General features: G+C 38.1%; 1 protein-coding gene across 1 annotated transcript; it reads left to right on the top strand.

Moving 5' to 3' along the window:
- Positions 1-1,491: 1,491 nt before the first annotated feature.
- Positions 1,492-18,586, top strand: adh4 (alcohol dehydrogenase 4 (class II), pi polypeptide). Its single transcript, XM_002934773.5, has 9 exons — positions 1,492-1,596; positions 7,152-7,253; positions 9,154-9,295; positions 9,749-9,836; positions 10,277-10,508; positions 13,718-13,978; positions 14,604-14,739; positions 16,014-16,152; positions 18,249-18,586. The coding sequence occupies exons 1-9, from the start codon at positions 1,579-1,581 to the stop codon at positions 18,271-18,273; spliced, it is 1,143 nt and encodes a 380-aa protein (XP_002934819.2). The 5' UTR covers positions 1,492-1,578; the 3' UTR covers positions 18,274-18,586.
- Positions 18,587-19,181: the final 595 nt, after the last annotated feature.

Raw genomic sequence — 19,181 nt, forward strand, 5'->3', positions numbered from 1 at the left:
CTTCCAGCTGTTTGGAAAAATGCAATAGGAGTGAACCCTTATTTATTAAATATATTCAATTACTAGAAAACCTTAAGAATATATTTCAAATAAAAGCTCTTTCTGAAAGCTTTATATGTCATTGTTTCATTACGCCATTAACAGGCCTATAAACAAACCCAAACAAATCGTGTTTTTCAGTTCCTTTCTGTTTGTCCCATTATTAGTCACAGGGAATCATATGGTCTCGATATAAAGCTGTAGGAATGCCAGTTTGTAGAACTTTCTTTTGGCCTTCTTCTTTGAACAAATGAAATGCACATTTAACTACTTTTTTTATTTCTAAACAATATGATGATATCACTCTCTTCTCCATGCTAACACGTTAGTTATATTTATCTGTGTCCAGCACACGTACAATATGTGGTTTAAACTATGCTTTTTGGGTGCATGGCTGCTGCTGGCCATGGATGGATGATGGGATGCAAGATGATACTGCAAGCTCATACAAAACTGAATACAGTTATTAACTGCTGTTAGTAGTGTGTAGACACCTAACATAAAAATATGGATATAAAATTATAATGATATGGTTCCAGAATGGACCCAAACTCCCACTACTTTTTGCCCCTCCCCCAAGGAGGGTTAGCCCCGCAGTTCTGGGACCACTGCTCTAGAGGTATTAGAAGTAGTCTGGGTCTATTTTTCACATGACTGAAACATTTTAGCCACTGCTGATTTATGATTATTCCTAAGGTATCAAATCTATTGTGGAGCTTATTGAAGGTAAATATTACAGTCCATTAAACACAACTTCCAGGGAGCTTGGGTTGGTAGCCGTATGCTCATCTGGCCCTATGGGCAGAGTTCTTTGCTGACGTGGCCCCAGTTTTTTTTTTTACATGCAAGATTTAAATAGACCTATACATTCCTCAAACCCATCAAAGCCTTGGTCATTCTTCATAAATCCGGACCATTGCCCCACCCACTGCAGCCTATCTACTGACAAGGCTACCAACTTTCCCTTGCCTTTATTGAAAGGTTAAATGGCTTATGTTGTGACCCCCCACTACCTCCTTGTGTGCCTTGGGCCCTGAATGTATAGGTAGTTGGGAAGTGGCCAAGGAACTTAAAGGCTAAAGCAGGAGTTTAGTATACATAATATATTGGATAACTTGTCTTGATATTTTGATATTATACGTTACTTTGATTTGGTTTTGGGCTGCAAAGTGTTTTTTCCATTCTAGCACTCCATGTCATCCCTTGGCATAAATATAGTTCAGTCATGGTATCTAGGTTTTTGATGCCAACATGCATGATAAAAGATCTCTAACAGTGGTCACAAGGTTTTGTACAGTAAATCCACTCATGGAACTATGTTTCTATTGGGCATAACAATCCCTGTTATGCTTGTCTCTTACAGAATTACCACTGGGTTACAAGTAACAAAGGAGCTGCAAGTAGAAGAGAGGAAAGGGCGTGATATATTTGGGACTGGTTATAGAGCAGTGTATTAAACCCATATGAGGCAGTTGTGTTTGTGTGCACTAGGAGAGAGCAGCCTGCACATCTCCAAACACCTCTAAGAGAGAAGTCACCATGAGCACAGCCAGGAAAGTAAGGAAAACCTATTCAACTTTGTTTTTTAAAAAATGTGTTGGCTTCAGCAACTTTAATTTTGGCTTTGTACCCATATTATAAACTAATTACACAAGATACAAAATAAATAAATATCTGCACGTCTATTACCTGCAGAAACATAGCATGCTACATATAGTGGAAGAAGATTAGCGATACACACTGTTTGGAATATATATAAATGGAAATGAGAACAAAGTACATTATAATAAATCATATATTTTTAAATGTTTAAGAATTTTATCAATATTTTACAATTGTCATGATTTTAAAGGGATACTGTCATTATTTTTATGATGTACCTTCACTTCTAAATTACACTGTTTACATAACAAATAATTTACTTTAAATAATTTAAAATGTTATTCTTCAACCAACAAATGCATTTTTTTAGTTGTAATATTGGTGTAGGCAGCCATCTTAGTGCATTGTGCCTGAGCTTTCAGAAAAAGTGCTTTCAGATAACCTATTGTTTATCCTACTCCCATGTAACTGGAGGACTCCCAAGTCAGACTTGGATTTCTTGAGTGTTATTCTGATATCTACTGGGAGCTGCTATCTTGCTACCTTCCAATTGTCCTGCTGATCAGCTGCTGGGAGGAGGGTTGATATCACCAACTTGCAGCTCAGAAGTAAAGTGTGACTGAGGTTTATGAGAGCACAGGTTACATGGCTGGGGCACCCTGGGAAATGAAGAATATGGCTAGCCCCATGTGAAATTGCAAAATAAATATGTTTGTATTTTTGAAAAATGGATTTCAGTGCAGGATTCTGCTGGAGAAGCTCTAATAACTGATGTGTATTAAAAAAAAAAATGTTTTCCCATGACAGTTTTCCTTTAAAGCAAATATATCCTTACATAACACCCTTACATAAATACTGTATTTTAGACAGTTCCCCTTTTGCAAAAAAGATCTACTCTAGTTGCTAGATTAATAAATATGGATGTATGTGCACAATAGAAATGTATAATAGAAGCAATCAATGGTTTGTCATTATAATGAAAAATACAGTAAAACCTGTTAAAAAGCTGCTAACAGTATATTTCAATTTTGCATTGCACAGAAACCCACTGATATTTTTACATTGTTAAGCTATATATACTGTGTTACCAGTCCATATTTTATTCTAACTAGTGCAATGTTCAGAGACATTAAACAAGCCCATAACACTGCATCTGACAAAGTGGTTGCAATGGTAAGTTCAAATGGAACAGTAAACAAACAGATCTTTTATAATGGATGAAATCTAGTGGAACCTAGAATTGTATTTCTCACATGGATACACAAAAAAAGGTGCTGAATGTTAAAAGGGACTTTAAGTGGAACAAGAATGGAAAAAGGTAAGGGAGGGGTTGCACTGTCAGCCTATGAATGGGTTTGGGACATGAGTAACATGGCTTCCTTTAACAATGTATTGTGAAAAAAGATTGGGATTGACCTTTAATATTATACTTTGCGTCAAATGCGTCTCAGTAAGTGAAATGCACCCTCCATTGTTTTGCAGATGGGTGTCTTCCCTCCAAACAGTTGTATCTGTGTATACCAACATTTGTTTAATAATTAATACTCTACACAGAAAAGTAAGCATTGAGCAAAACATCCATTCCAGTTCCAATGTGTTTATTTTTATTTGACAACAGACATGCCCATATGAATGAACCCTTTATAGTTCAAAGGAGAAGAAAAGGCATTTTGGCATTTTATTGCCAACAGGTTAATCACAATAGTGCAAGCTAGAACCTGAATAGACAGCAATTGAAGCTCCCTATGTTAAAGGTAGCAGCTGCCATTTTAGCTTGGTCTCAGAAACTTCCGTGCTGCAGCTCTGGCTGCTGGTAGCTCAGATTACAGCAGAAAGGCGAGGTGGAGAGAGCAGAGATGGCAGGGGAAGAGAGCAGAATAGAAGGCAAGAAATGTGCCTTCTATTCAAGAAATGTGCCTTCAAAGCAGCTGTTCTATAAGTGTTTGTGGTTGTATTTACATAGACCTTTCTGATAAAGCATGCTTAGTTTTTACCTCTCCTTCTCATTTAAAGGGGAACTGTCATAAAAATGAAAAATATAATAAAAGACTTGTTTTAATGGAAATAAGAAGCTTTCTAAATATAATCAATAAGCAATTTTGTACCACTCTGAAATAATCAAGTTACTCTTTATTATCTCCTTTTCAGAAATCTGTCTCTACAATACAGTTTTATGTAACATAGTAAGTTGGGTTGAAAAAAGACATACGTCCATCAAGTTCAACCATAATGCCTATATATAACCTGCCTAACTACTAGTTGATCCAGAGGAAGGCAAAAAACCCCATCTGAAGCCTCTCTAATTTGCCGCAGAGGGGAAAAAATTCCTTCCTGACTCCAAGATGGCAATCGGACCAGTCCCTGGATCAACTTGTACTAAGAGCTATCTCCCATAACCCTGTATTCCCTCACTTGCTAAGAATCCATCCAGCCCCTTCTTAAAGTTATATAATGTATCAGCCAGCACGACTGATTCGGGGAGGGAATTCCACAACTTCACAGCTCTCACTGTAAAAAATCCTTTCCGAATGTTTAAATGGAACCTCCCTTCTTCTAAACGGAGTGGGTGCCCTCGTGTCCGTTGGAAGGACCTACTGGTAAATAAAACATTAGAAAGGTTATTATATGATCCCTTTATATATTTATATATAGTTATCATGTCACCTCTTAAGCGCCTCTTCTCCAGTGTAAACAGACCCAACTTGGCCAGTCTTTCTTCATAACTGAGACTTTCCATACCCTTTACCAGCTTAGTTGCCCTTCTCTGGACCCTCTCTAACTCAATAATGTCCCGTTTGAGCACTGGAGACCAAAACTGAACAGCATATTCTAGATGGGGCCTTACCAGCGCTCTGTAAAGGGGAAGAATAACCCCCTCCTCCCGTGAATCTATACCCCTTTTAATACAGCTCAAAACCTTGTTTGCCCTTGCAGCTGCTGCCTGGCATTGCTTGCTACAGCCAAGTTTATTATCTACAAGGACTCCAAGGTCCTTCTCCATTATGGATTTGCCTAGTGCAGTCCCATTAAGGGTATACGGGGCTTGCATATTTTTACATCCCAGGTGCATGACCTTACATTTATCCACATTAAATCTCATCTGCCACTTAGCTGCCCAGATTGCCAGTTGGTCAAGATCCTGCTGCAGGGATGTCACATCCTGGATAGAATTGACTGGTCTGCAGAGTTTTGTGTCATCTGCAAACACTGATACATTACTCATAATACCCTCCCCTAAGTCATTTATGAACAAATTAAACAAAAGTGGACCCAGTACAGAACCCTGAGGGACCCCACTGAGAACCTTACTCCAAGTAGAGAATGTACCATTAACAACCACCCTCTGTACCCGATCCTGTAGCCAGTTTTCTATCCATGTGCAAACGACTTCACTAAGACCAATAGACCTTAGCTTAGAAAGCAGTCGTTTGTGGGGAACGGTATCAAATGCTTTGGCAAAATCCAAATAGATTATATCTACTGCATCCCCACTGTCCAGCTTCTTACTTACCTCATCATAAAAAGCAATTAAATTGGTCTGACATGACCTGTCCTTCATAAAGCCATGCTGATTACTGCTCATAATGGCATTCTCCACTACATAATTTTGAATGTGATCCCTTAACAAGCCTTCAAATAACTTGCCCACCGCGGATGTCAAACTTACAGGCCTATAATTGCCAGGCTGAGATCTTACTCCCTTTTTAAATATGGGAATGACATTCGCCTTCTTCCAATCCCTAGGTACCATACCTGATGAAAGAGAGTCTGAGAATATCAGAAACAAGGGCCACTGCAATTCTGCCCCTAGCTCTCTCAGTACCCGAGGGTGTATTCCATCTGGCCCAGGTGCCTTGTTTACATTTATCGTGTGTAACCCTTTAAGCACCATATCCTGTGCCAACCACTGTGTAGTTGGAGCTGAGGCAACAGTGCAGCTATTGGGTGGGACTTGGCCCACTGGCTCCTCTACTGTATACACAGAAGAAAAGAACTGGTTAAGCACATCTGCCTTTTCTGTATCCGCTGTAACCATATTGTTATTATAACTCAATGGGGCCACACCCTCAACCTGCATCTTTTTACTATTAATATACTTAAAAAACTTTTTGGGGTTAGTCTTGGCCTCGGCCGCGATGCGCTCCTCATTTTCTATCTTTGCCTTCCGGATTGCTGTTTTACAACACTTGTTATAGTGTTTATAATCATTAAACGCATCTACTGTCCCCTCTGACTTATATTTCTTAAAAGCTTTCCTTTTTTTCCCTATTAACTTCTTTACCTCAGAGTTAAGCCACATAGGGTGATTCTTAACACTTCTACTTTTTCTTATTAATGGAATAAATTGAGAACAGTAATGATTTAATATCATTTTAAATGACAACCATTTCTGCTCTGTGTTTTTATCAGAAAACATAATGCCCCAATCTATGCCCTGAAGCGCTGCCCTTAAGGAGCTAAAATTTGCCTTCCTAAAATTCAGTGTCTTTGTTGCCCCCGTGTAAAATTGTTTCCTGCACCAAACATTAAATGAAATAACATTATGGTCACTATTACCCAGGGGTTCAACCACTTGCACATGTGTGTGAGTTTTTATTTTGAAAGACAGTTACATTACATTGTGCACCAGGAAACACATAGTTAAAAATAGTAAAATAGAATATTTAATAAAATATGGTTTGTTTGTTTTGTTTTATTATAAATTGTTATTAGAACTTTTGACCACATCATAAAACAGGTATAGGACCCATTATCCAGAATGCTCAGGACCAAGGGTATTCCGGATAAGGGGTCTTTCCATAATTTGGATCTCCATAACTTAAGTCTACTAAACCCTATGGGAATGGAGTCTATGGGAGACGGGCATTCTGTAATTCGGAGCTTTCTGGATAATGGGTTTCCAGATAAGGGATCCCATACCTGTACTTGAGACGCATTTTTATACCTTTTCCATGTATATGTAATATATTCTTCTTCATCAAATGTATTAAACCCTGGTAAAATGTAAACTAGATGGTAACCTTAGAAAATTATCAATGGAAAAATATCCACATTTGATAAAAGAGACACATTTTTAATGGTCTTATTCAAAGTATGCATAAGCCGACAGGCCCTGCCAGGCATTGTCTTTGCATCTGTCCTAAATAAGCGACAAGAGCAGGGGCGTAACTAGATGTTACTGGGCCCCACAGCAAATTTAATTTAGTGCCCCAAAATATTGATATGTTTACCAATTCTAGCAAGGTATACTGAAGTTGCTCATTGGTTCTAAACTATCTGTATATTCTTGCTGTGGCATTAGTAAAACAAACCATTGCCTTGAAACATGAATCCAAGGTTTTTGTTTATGGGAAAGTGAAGTGACAATGTGAGGTATAAATGACCCTATTAAATCAAGATGATTCCAAAAGAGACACTGACATTGTATACATTTTGCATATATAATTTGGGAGGCATGGTGAAGCATTTTTATAGTATCCATAACAAAAGTCCTTATGTTTATTTTGCAGGTTATAAAGTGCAAGGCAGCTGTAGCCTGGGAAGCTGGCAAGCCTTTTTCTATAGAGGAAATTGAAGTTGCTCCTCCTAGGGATCATGAAGTCCGTGTAAAGGTAACAATAAAGCCTTTATTTTCATTTCAAATGCATTAGCAAGAAAGTAGAATGTGAAACAACAGATGATAGCTTTTGTAATCTGTATCCCTATAGCGGGATTTTTAGACTTGGACCACTTTCCTTAAGGCTCCTAAAAAAGTAGAAGCCAGAATATTAGCTGATCAATCCCTTTGGTCTATTTGCATACTTATGAGACGGTCTCCTCAACCATTTTGACTTGGACCAAAATTAAGGGGCTGATTTACTAACCCACGAATTCGAATCCGAATTGGAAAACGAACATTTTGCGACTTTTTCGTATTTTTTGCGATTTTTTCGTCGCCTTTACGACTTTTCGGAAATTATCGCGACTTTTTCGTTACCAATACGATTTGCGCGAAAAAACGCGAGTTTTTCGTAGCCATTCCGAAAGTTGTGATTTTTTTGTAGTGTTAAAACTTGCGCGAAAAGTTGCGCTTTTTTCGTAGCGTTAAAACTTAAAAGGCGCAACGTTTTGCGCAAGTTTTAACACTATGAAAAAATCTCAACTTTCGGAATGGCTACGAAAAACTCGCATTTTTCCGCAAAAATCGTATTGGTAACGAAAAAGTCGCGATAATTTTCCGAAAAAATCGCAAAATACCGATCATTACGAAAAAAACGCAATCGGACGCATTCGGCCCGTTCGTGAGTAAGTAAATGGGCCCCTAAGTGTGAGAGATAACCTTTCCTTTTTGTTCTTATTTTATAATTTAGCAGAAATCTTCACTGTATTAAAGGGATCATTTTAGGTCCTGACACATAGGGTAAGAAGTATTCACTTATAGTGTATCCACATTTTAACATACATGGAGACATATGATCAATTGGTCACAAAGAACACCTCTTTGTCCAACTTGGTGGCCCAAAGGGGGACCATAGCAGGTTAATTTTATCTTCATCCCTTGCACAGAATGATTGGCCAAAGAATGCAGGACTAAGCCAAAGGGGTCATCCAACCTCCTTTACTTATCTTAATAAGAGCCAGTCAGATATAGAATAGTGAGATAACCATTTTAATTTTAAGGGCATCTTTACTGGGTGTAAGAACACTTATCGGTCTGTTCCTACTAAACCTGGCAAACTACATCTTTGGTCTTTTCCAAAGGACTACACCTTGTAAGGGAATTAAGGGACATATTAAAGGACATGTAATTACTATTAACCTTTGAACCAGATTGGCAGGTATTTAGAGATTTTAAAGAGTCTATGCACTGATTACATTTTTTGTGTGGGGGGGTTTACATGTCCTATAGAAAAAATTATTATACTGTGTGGCAGTACTTTAGATAAACTACTATGTTATCAGTTTTAAGAGACCACTTGAAGGATGAAAAACAGAAATGATGCAGATCTAGCAACGTTTCAAGGTGCATATGAAGAAATAATTAGACAGGGTCTGAGTAGTATCTCATTATTGCATTAAGGAGCGTAAAAAAGAGAAAAGAGGGGCTAAGTTTGATAAGGTTAGAAAGTGTAGGGCAGTGTAGCATTACTGCCATAAAGGGCTCATAAAAAGTCATAAATCAATATTTTTGATACTTTTTGTTTTAAGCATATTGAAACAAAGTATCAAGTAATGTACTCCCCGAGTCTTGTTAAAATGAGGGCGTGTGTGACACCTACTGGTTATACTGAATAATTATACAAATGTACATAATGTTTGCACATTGAATAAACATTATTATGGCACAAAATTAGGACTGTTTGACATCATTTTGGTGCCACTTTCAATGGCAAACAGAGTTTAATGTTTGCACAGTCACTAATCCTTGATAAAGGTCACAATGAGGACTGAAACAATGTGATCAATGTGATTGAATAAAAAGTTTTTAGAGAGAGAGCGATTCAAATACAGTTGTTTTTCTTTCCTCTATAGATTGTTGCCACAGGAGTCTGCCGAACTGATGCACATGCTGTGAGCACTCATTTCAAAGAAGGGCTGTTCCCAGTGATTCTTGGCCATGAAGGTGCTGGTATTGTGGAAAGTGTTGGCCCAGGTGTCACCAGAGTGAAACCAGGTATAAAACCTAAATTTGTGTAAGGTTGAATTGCTAATATGTGCTAAGCGGTAAGTGGGAATCTCAAAACATAAAAATAAAGAAAAAACATATTAACAAATATGTTAAAAATGAAATTTGAGCATAATACTTTATTATGCAGTTTTGTGCATGTTAGAAAACATGTTAAGGTTCTACCAACAACAGTTATCCATTTCTTAGGATGGCAAGAAAACAGCAGTATGTATGGCTTCTGTGGCCCAGGAGTATAGAGGCTCAGTGAGAATAGTGATCAATAAGAATCTTATTGCCAGCCCACCATGGGCAAATGACAACATTTTTTAGTTGTAAGTGCAAGCGACAACATTTCTGAGGCTCACTTTCATAAGTCATATCCAGTAGGGTCACATAGGGAGACCTAGTCATCAGTGATATTTTATTTTAAGAATAACTTTTTATTTCTTTGCTTTCCAGGCGATAAAGTTATTCCTCTTTATATTCCACAATGCGGTGAATGCAAGTTCTGTCTGAATCCCAAAACCAACTTGTGTGAAAAGATAAGGTAAAAATGCTAAATATTGGTCAGGTAGGCCCATCTGAGGGCCCCATACATGGGCTGATAAATTGCTGACTAAGACCGTCGGCAGCTTTTATTGGCCTGTGTATGGCCACCTTAACTTTTAGTAGATTTTTCAAAGCTAATTCCAGGTTGGTTGCTACGGGCAACTGTACTGTGCAAGGTAGCATATATGTTAGTAAATGAATCCTAATAATGCCACAAATGTCTATCATTTATCCCACCTACTATTTTTAATTATCTCTTTATGATCTTTATAAATGACATCATAAGTTTATAACTTAATAATTACCTAAAGTATGTTTTTTCCAGTAACAGTCAACATTTAAGCTATTCAATTTTATATATATATATATTTAATTATTTAACAATGCATGGTTACAGTAAATAAATGTTTATGTTTTATTATTATTTCATATCCTTAGTAAAATTAAGACTGCCATTTCGGATCAAGACCTGATGGCAGACAACACAAGCAGGTTTACCTGCAAGGGGAAGCAGATATATCATTTTATGGGCACCAGCACCTTTTCAGAATACACTGTGTGTGCTGAAACCTCAGTTGCTAAAATTGATGATGCGGCTCCTCTGGAGAAAGTCTGCCTGATCGGTTGTGGTTTCTCCACTGGTTATGGTGCTGCCATCAACACTGCTAAGGTAAAACAATGATGAAAATAAGTGCACAATGCATCATATGCTCTGCTTATCAAAATAAACAGAATTTTTAAACCTGTCTGATCAATATATGTCCAATTTTTGGCCAGATTTCTGTCAGGCAAGCCCGTCAGAAGTCCCCATACACAGACCAATAAGCTGTTGACTCATTCCAGCAAGGACCGAATGAGAAAATTTTATTGGCCTTTACATGCCAGCCTTAGGACTCAGTAAATATAGGGAAAGAATGGTATAAGCAAGCTAATATAAAAAAACTGCATAGTGTGGAAGAGCTTAAAACAAGTCACGTTCATAATATTAAAACAGAAAATCATGCGTAGGTCTAAAAAATATGTGATACATATATATACATACATATACATATATACAAACAATGGTGAAAAGGGTGCAGTTAAAAAATGCAATGTTACTGAAACAGCAGCAATTTTGGGGCTGCTGCCACCTGAGGCAGCACCATGATGTGGCCCCCCTCTCCTGCTCCGTGCTTACAACATTAGTGTCGGAGTGGGTCCAGAGGGGGCCGAATTGCTAGTGCAGAGAGCACACTAGCAGAGGCTAGATGGGAATTGTTACAACCTTTGTATATGGCTTCACCTAATAAGGAGGAATGGTTGAAAATAGCTGCTAGTTTTAAGAAAATACAGCAACTTTTCTCACTGTACAGGTGTTCAGGATTGAAAACACATACACATTAACGTGCTGTTTAAATTACTAGAAACATTTCTCCCCAGTGCTCTTGACTTAAGCTGACAGCATCAGTTTTCTGTTCTGTTGCATGGATGTTGGTCCATATGTCTTCCAAGCTGATTTTAGTACAGGTAAGGGATCCCTTATCTGGAAACCCGTTATCCAGAAAGCTCCAAATTACAGAAAGCCTGTCTCCCTTAGACTCCATTGTAAGCTCTTTTGGGCAGGGCCCTCTTCACCTCTTGTATCGGTTATTGATTGCTTTATATGTTACTCTGTATGTCCAATGTATGTAACCCACTTATTGTACAGCGCTGCGGAATATGTTGGCGCTTTATAAATAAATGTTAATGTAATGTAATTTTAATCAAATAATTCAGAATTTTAAAACTGATTTTCTTTTTCTCTGTAATAATAAAACAGTACCTTGTAATTGATCCCAACTAAGATATAAATAATCCTTATTGGATGCAAAACAATCCCATAGGGTTTAATTAATGTTTTATTGATTCTTTAGTAGAGTTAAGGTATGGAAATCCAAATTACGGAAAGACCCCTTATTCGGAATCCCCTTGGCCCCAAGCATTCTGGATAATGGGTCCTATACCTGTATTCTTAAAAATTCTAATCATTGTAAAAAGCTGGAAATGAGCCAAGTAGTGTTCCCTTCGTAGACTATGCAAGACAGATGAGGCCTTTGCATTACATCACATTGTTATGACATCATATAAATGGTATCATAAAGGGTGGGAAATGTGATCAAGGTGCATTGTGTTTTACACAGTTTTGTCTGTTGCAGCTAAAATTTATGATGCCCTTGCTCATAACTTTTACTAATACTTTGCAGTTTACTTATATGAATATTTATTACAAATGCCTTTAAAGCAGAACTAAACCTTAAAGATAAATATGGCTAGAAATGCCATATTTTATATACTAAACTGACCGCACTAGCTAAAAGTTTCAGCATATCTACAGTAGTAATGATATAGGTCTTTATTGTTGTCACAGGAGTTTCCCATCTTGGATTCTGTCAGAACTGTCTCGGACAGTACACATGCTCAGTGGGCTCTGAGCAGCTGTTGAGAAGCTAAGCTTAGGGATCATCACAAATTATCAAGCAATAAATGAGGCTGATCTGTCATATAAGCTAATGCTAAAGGGCAACTTATTCATTTCTGATGCTAGTTGCACTGGTTTCAGAGCTGCAATGCAGTAATTATCTGTATTAATCACTAATCAGCCTTATATTGTGACATTTATATTCTACACAACAGTATATTTTGAGTCGGCCCCTAAGCTCAGTAACTGACAGCAGCACAGAGCATGTGCAGTGAATCAGCATAAAAGAAGATGAAGAGCTACTGGGGCATCTTCAGAGGCAAAGATCTTCCCTGCTAAAGGGCTGTGGGTGCCTTGGGCTGATACAGAATCCCAAAACATAATGTACAACATTTGTGGCCTACTTCTTTAGTTAAGCTTATTTTAATTCCATTGCTGGCAATGTGCACAGGTTTGAAGTATTTATTTGAATATATTTATTTTCCCCATTATTTTATAAATATTTCATTGCTATATGTTTGTACCCAATCAGCAGTAGTATTTACTGGTCTGCATGGTACAGTAATAAAAAGATCACTGATCACAGAAAGCCCTAAATAACAGACATTTTATTTAGGTCTGCAGCCCTGTGCAAAGATTAAAGTTTGCCCCCCCCTACAAAAACAAGGAAAATAACAATTACTAAATCAAACTGCCCTACTCAGCAGCCCACTTACAGTAGACTACAGTAGTACAGCACAGCACTTGAGCAGATAATCACTCTAGCATTAAAAAGAAGCCCATCACTGACCACAAAAGTAAATTGGCCTTAATTTGGGATCCCTGGCTCCAAGAATAATTATCAAACAATGTATAAAACCCTTTCAGTTTTCCTAACGCACTTGCTCCTTATATCACACCACCCAGATTTAGTTACTGTGTGAAAAAACTGAATCCTTCCATAAGTATATATGTATAATTACATCTTTTTTTTCTCTGCTGATTATGTAAAAGCTTCTTTTTCTGTGATGCAATAATGTTAAATTACTCAATAAAAATTATGAGTTAAAACAAAGAAGCCCATCACTAAAACTAGCAGCCTCAAAAGGCTTACCTGTTAGTTCCATAACTGTCCCTTCCTGATCAGTATTTTCCATTTCCATCTACCCTTCTGTAAAGCTTGCCCTTTTTCTAGTTCTTTTGTTGTTATACTTTCCTTCTTTACACTTGAGTTCTGTCCTCCTCTCGTCAACTTAATTTTCTCTTTCTCTCTTCCATTGGAAGAATTCATTTCAATCGACTATGTCTGTGGCTGAACCATTAACATAACAGAATCATTATCCTTTGCTGCAAAACATCTTTACCTGCTTTGACTGGTGGTAACTTTATATGTAATGGTGCTTATAAGCATATTACTTTGTTAGCATTCTTTTATTTTTTTCTTTTGTTTTTTTTATGTTCAGGTTGAGCCTGGCTCCTCCTGTGCAGTTTTTGGCTTAGGAGGTGTTGGGCTCTCAGCTGTCATGGGATGTAAAGCTGCAGGTGCAAGTCGAATTATTGGCATTGACATCAACAGTGATAAATTCGAGAAAGCTCTAGAGCTGGGAGCCACCGAATGCATCAACCCTAAAGATTATGACAAGCCAATTCAACAGGTCATATCGGAAATGACTGGTGGTGGCGTTGATTTCTCCATTGAATGCATTGGAATTATTGATGTGATGGTTAGTATATGCACTGTTATTGAAATGTGGTGTTAAGCTGGCCATACAAGCACCGATAATATCGTACGAAACCCCGTTCGTACGATATTCGGTGCTTGTATGGCAAGTCGGCAAGTCGACCGATATCACAGGAGGCCACTGATATCGGTCGACTCGCCGATCGGCCAGGTTAAAAGATTTTGATCGGGTGCCATAGAAGGCGCCTGATCAAAATCTGCCTTCAGGGCTGAATCGGCAGAAGGAGGTAGAAATCCTATTGTTTCTACCTCCTTATCTGCTGTTTCAGCCCTGAAGGTTAGTGGCAGATTTGACGATCTTTCGTGTGACCGATGGTCGCATGAAAGATCGCAAATTGCCACGTGTGTGGCCACCTTTACTGTTTAAATAGTGTGCTAACAGTTATCTCCACTTTTCCTTGATATAGTCACTGCTGGTGCAATAACTCACATGAAAGTGCAAATCTGAAAAGTTCATGTCTATTTACTGGCTGGCAAAAATATTGGATTCATGGTTAGGAATTAAAAATCTTGGTGGAAGAGAGTGAGAAAGAAACGTCTTTTGCCACATATATTGTTCTATATATATTGTAATTTCTGTTTGCTATTCCTGTATCATTTCTTTGTAGAAAGCTGCACTGGAGTGTACCACAGTGGGCTGGGGAACATGTGCAATAGTGGGAGTCTCATTGGATGAACATGGATTGCCTGTTGCTCCTTTCCATTTGCTTATGGGAAGAACTTTAAAGGCAACTTTCTTTGGAGGTATGTCAGAGTTGGTTGTTTTATTATTAAGGAAAAATCCTCAAAAAGAAAGTATCACACTGATATCTATTTTTATAGTTTAATCTCTAAAATACTCAGCTCTCCATTTTTTCTGAGATACTAAAAAATATAGTATAAGTAGGTATAACTAGATACTAAAATAGATATAACTATGCCCTTTAGTACTGACATGATAAAATGCAAAAACACTTAAATAGACATGTCCGTAAATGGAGATGCATAACTATGGTTGCATATTTTTCTCATAAGCAGGGACAGTTTAGTAATTAGACCCCAGGGAGACCTTGTATAAAAACAGGAGAAAGGGTCAGAATAGCCTATCCATAGAACAAGTTTAAAAAAATATACTGTAGAACAAAAGCAAGAGGATGCAGAAGCTGGGCCCAGGAGTCATAGTCATCAGCACTGATGATACATAATGGTGCACTACACATAATGGTGCCAAGTGATTCCATTATCCAAGCTCATAGATACTGTACGTGTATGCAAACTTCTCTTTCATGTTGCTCCCTGGGATACATTTCTCAGCTTGCAATCTAAAAAAATCCAGATGTGTTATAATATATATAGAAACTGTAGTTGAAGTTGTGCAGAATGCACATCAGTAAAAGCTAAACAATTAGTTGATCAGTAAAGTTGAACAATAACTTTCCTATGCCTTCTGGGTTGGGAGAGGGAGTTTAAAGCACTTTTTGGGGACAAATAAAAATGAGCACAAATAGGCTAAATCTCATGATAGGTGGAGGCGTGTCTACATGATTTTTTTTATGGCATATATTTAAATGTATATGTTTTAAGCACATCTACAGGCTTCCTAGCCTGCTTGTCTCACAAGGTTGTTCGTACTAGATACAACAGCGGGGCAACATACAGTACCTTAATGCACATAGCAAACTTCATACAGTCCAGGGGCAGAGGACAGAACATAGCAGACTATGGAGTTCAGACCAGTCTTAAGTCTAACCCTGCAGTCTCCTAAGTTGTCAAATGTGCCCCGTGTTGGTCCATATGGTTCCATGTCTTTGGGTAGAAAGACAAATGAGTTCTGTAAAAGCTGTAAATTATATTTCCTACTGATACATGTAAAATCCACCTGCTATTGACTTGGACTACCCATTCAAAAGAAGGAGGTGGTCCTGGCTAGGTGTCTAGCCTGTTCAGAGCATATTTAGCAGCTCCTTCCTGTCCTGCTTAACATCATATGTTGTACATTTGTATGTGACCAGTTATCCTTGGATTTATTTGTTTTATAGGCTGGAAAAGTGTGGACAATGTTCCAAAGCTGGTGGAAGATTATTTGGGGAATAAATTTGATCTGGATTCTTTAGTAACATTTACTCTGCCATTTTATAAAATAAATGAAGCTTTTGATTTAATGCGTGATGGGAAAAGGTGGGTATTTAAAAGTATTTTTAGCTTAAAGCATATTGGGAAGATGACCTGCACATAAAAAAAATAAAATGTTTATTAAGCAGACACGTGGCAACCATTCCCGTGGTGCCAGGTTTTGTGGGACCCATTTCCGTGGCACCCATTCCCATGGCGCCGGTTTCCGTGGCACCAATTTCCGTGGCACCGGTTTCCGTGGCACCCATTTCCGTGGCGACTGTTTCCGTGGCACCCATTTCCATGGCGCCGGTTTCCGTGGCACCGGTTTCCGTGGCGCCGTTTTCCATGGCACCCATTCCCGTGGCGCCGGTTTCCGTGGCACCAATTTCCGTGGCACCGGTTTCCGTGGCACCCATTTCCGTGGCGACTCTTTCCGTGGCACCCATTTCCGTGGCGACCTGCACATAAAAAAATAAAAATGTTTATTATGCAGACACGTGGCAACCATTCCCGTGGTGCCAGGTTTTGTGGGACCCATTTCCGTGGCACCCATTTCCGTGGCGCCGGTTTCCGTGGCACCCATTTCCGTGGCGCCGGTGTCCGTGGCACCCGTTTCCGTGGCGATGGTTTCCGTGGCATTCATTTCCGTGGCACCGGTTTTCGTGGCACCCATTTCCGTGGCGACGGTTTCCGTGGCCCCGGTTTCCGTGGCATTCGTTTCCGTGGCGCCGGTTTCCGTGGCACCCGGTTTTCGTGGCACCAGTTTCAGTGGCGACGGTTTTCGTGGCACCCATTTCCGTGGCGATGGTTTCCGTGGCGCCGGTTTTCGTAAAGTCTATGCAAGGGTCCTCTACTGACAAGGAAGGATTCTGGGGCATAACTACAGAGGAAGCAGACCCTGTACTTGCAGAGGGGGGCAGGAGTGAAGAAGTCCCTAATTAATATACATTTTTAAAATATTTTGGTGAAAATGGTCAACTTAGCAAAGATGAAAGGAACACAGTCTACAAATTTTTTGTGTGAATATTTTGTAAAAGCAACAAAACCGGAGAATGCAAACCACATTTTTAACATTCCCCTTCGACATTTTTTAAATGGAGTAAAGCTTGCTATAACTCTTCCACCCTGTTCTCAGCTATGCATTACTAAATCTTTGTTTTACAGGGAAATAAAGCCTGGCAAATGTTTAGTTTTGGTGCCAACACAACCCCAGTCCCCCCTCCCCTATGTGTCACAGACACTTGCCCCAACTTATCTGTGTCACTTCTGTTCCCAACATCCCACCATCTTGTTCAGCAAACAATACATGTGTGTGTTACATGACCAAATATGGGGGTGTAGCTTTGCAGTTATGGATGCACAAATTAAGAAAAATAGCATTCATTTAATTAATTTAGAGCTAATGTACATGGGAGATTTTGTAGGCTGATGTTGGTTTTTCAGATTGCATACTACAACTGATGGATAAACTACATGGAACTTTGGCAGGGAACACTGCATGCTGCATTTGCAGCTGACAAGGGGCACGTTTACTAAAATACGTTTTTTTCTGGCCTTGAAACTCGATATGGTATAAATTCAAAATAACCATGATAATGTCTGTAGTTCTAAAATGTCTCGACATTGCTTTTATCATTCGTACGAAAATATTGCAATTGCATTCCGAAAGTCACGCAATTTTTGGCCTGAAAATTTCGTAAATGCCATGAAAACAGTTCTGGCTTTGAAGCCTTCCATAGGACTCAGTGGCACTTGACAGATCAAACCTGGCAAAAATATATTCCTGATGAAAGTGTATCCAAAGTGTTAACGAATTCCGAAATGTTCATATTCTTTGCGCAAAATACGATTTTTTCGTGGAAATTTACTGAAAACCACAAAAAACTGGTGGAATTTTGAAATGAAATGAAATTTTCACATTCTGTTATGTTCTATAATTTAGAAATAATACAGATTTATATCAAAATTGTTTAGTAAATGGGACCCTAACTGATGGAACAAAACACACCTCCAATTTTATCTGAGCCAGCTTACATTACAGTTGTGGGGATCAGATTTTATAGGATCCTACATAATCTTGTGCTGTTGTGTGACAGGATTTTTTTGGCCTCTGTAAAATTAATGGTAAAAAAGTAAAGTATTTTCTTTTTCTCTTCCAGCATCCGAACAGTATTGGTATTCTAAATCGTGGTTCTGAACTTATTCAAGGCAAAAAGTCCTGTCAATTTAATTGGAATTTTTCGAAAATATACTAGTAGATGTGTTCTAAAATATCATGTATGTTCATTTATTTGTGTTTTTTTAAGTATTTTGAACTGGCTTTACAGAAATAGGCAAATGTATAAGTGTGTATCTGATGTAAACTTAGATGTAACAACCTGATATAAAACTGTGTGTATCTAAAATAAATCTGTGAACTGTTTTGCAAAATAAGTCCCTGTACATAATGATTTATCTGCACCATTCAACCATATATAATAAATAGTGCATGAGAATATATCTGTCTTCTTTTAAGATTATTAGAATTCCAAAAAAATCCAAATGTCTTATTATTAGAAACAAAAGTACAATTAGTACAAACATTTTTATGTACTGTAGTAAAAATTGCAGTAAATTTCTACTTGATCTTTATGAATACAAGATTTAGATTCAGACAAATAGTAGTGCCGGGTCAAATATGATCCTTTTATAACCAAACCAATAATAATATTGCATGACGTTTAATCACTGAATACCTTAAACTGAATTTTTTTTCCTTCTATGGAAATATTTTTAATATTTTGATTTGACTCATTTACAGATTCAATTTGCGTTTCTGACAATTGTCATGTAGGAATCTCCTATCCCGCCACCCAAACGTACCGTAAATCAGACATGTATTTCAGACGTGCAAGTTTGGAAGTGGTGACATGCCAGACTTGCGCTTAGAACTTTGTACTACATTTTTCATTTGGTGCAAGGTAATAAGTATAGCAATGCCTGGATATAATTGCTGTGTAACTAAGCACTAAGGGGTTAGATTTTGCAACCTTAGTGGTCCTTCACTTGCTTCTGGGGCTATAAAAATTTACCCTTATTGTCATATACGACTA

The sequence above is a fragment of the Xenopus tropicalis genome, chromosome 1 (genome assembly GCF_000004195.4).
Source record: "Xenopus tropicalis strain Nigerian chromosome 1, UCB_Xtro_10.0, whole genome shotgun sequence".
NCBI lineage: Eukaryota > Metazoa > Chordata > Amphibia > Anura > Pipidae > Xenopus > Xenopus tropicalis.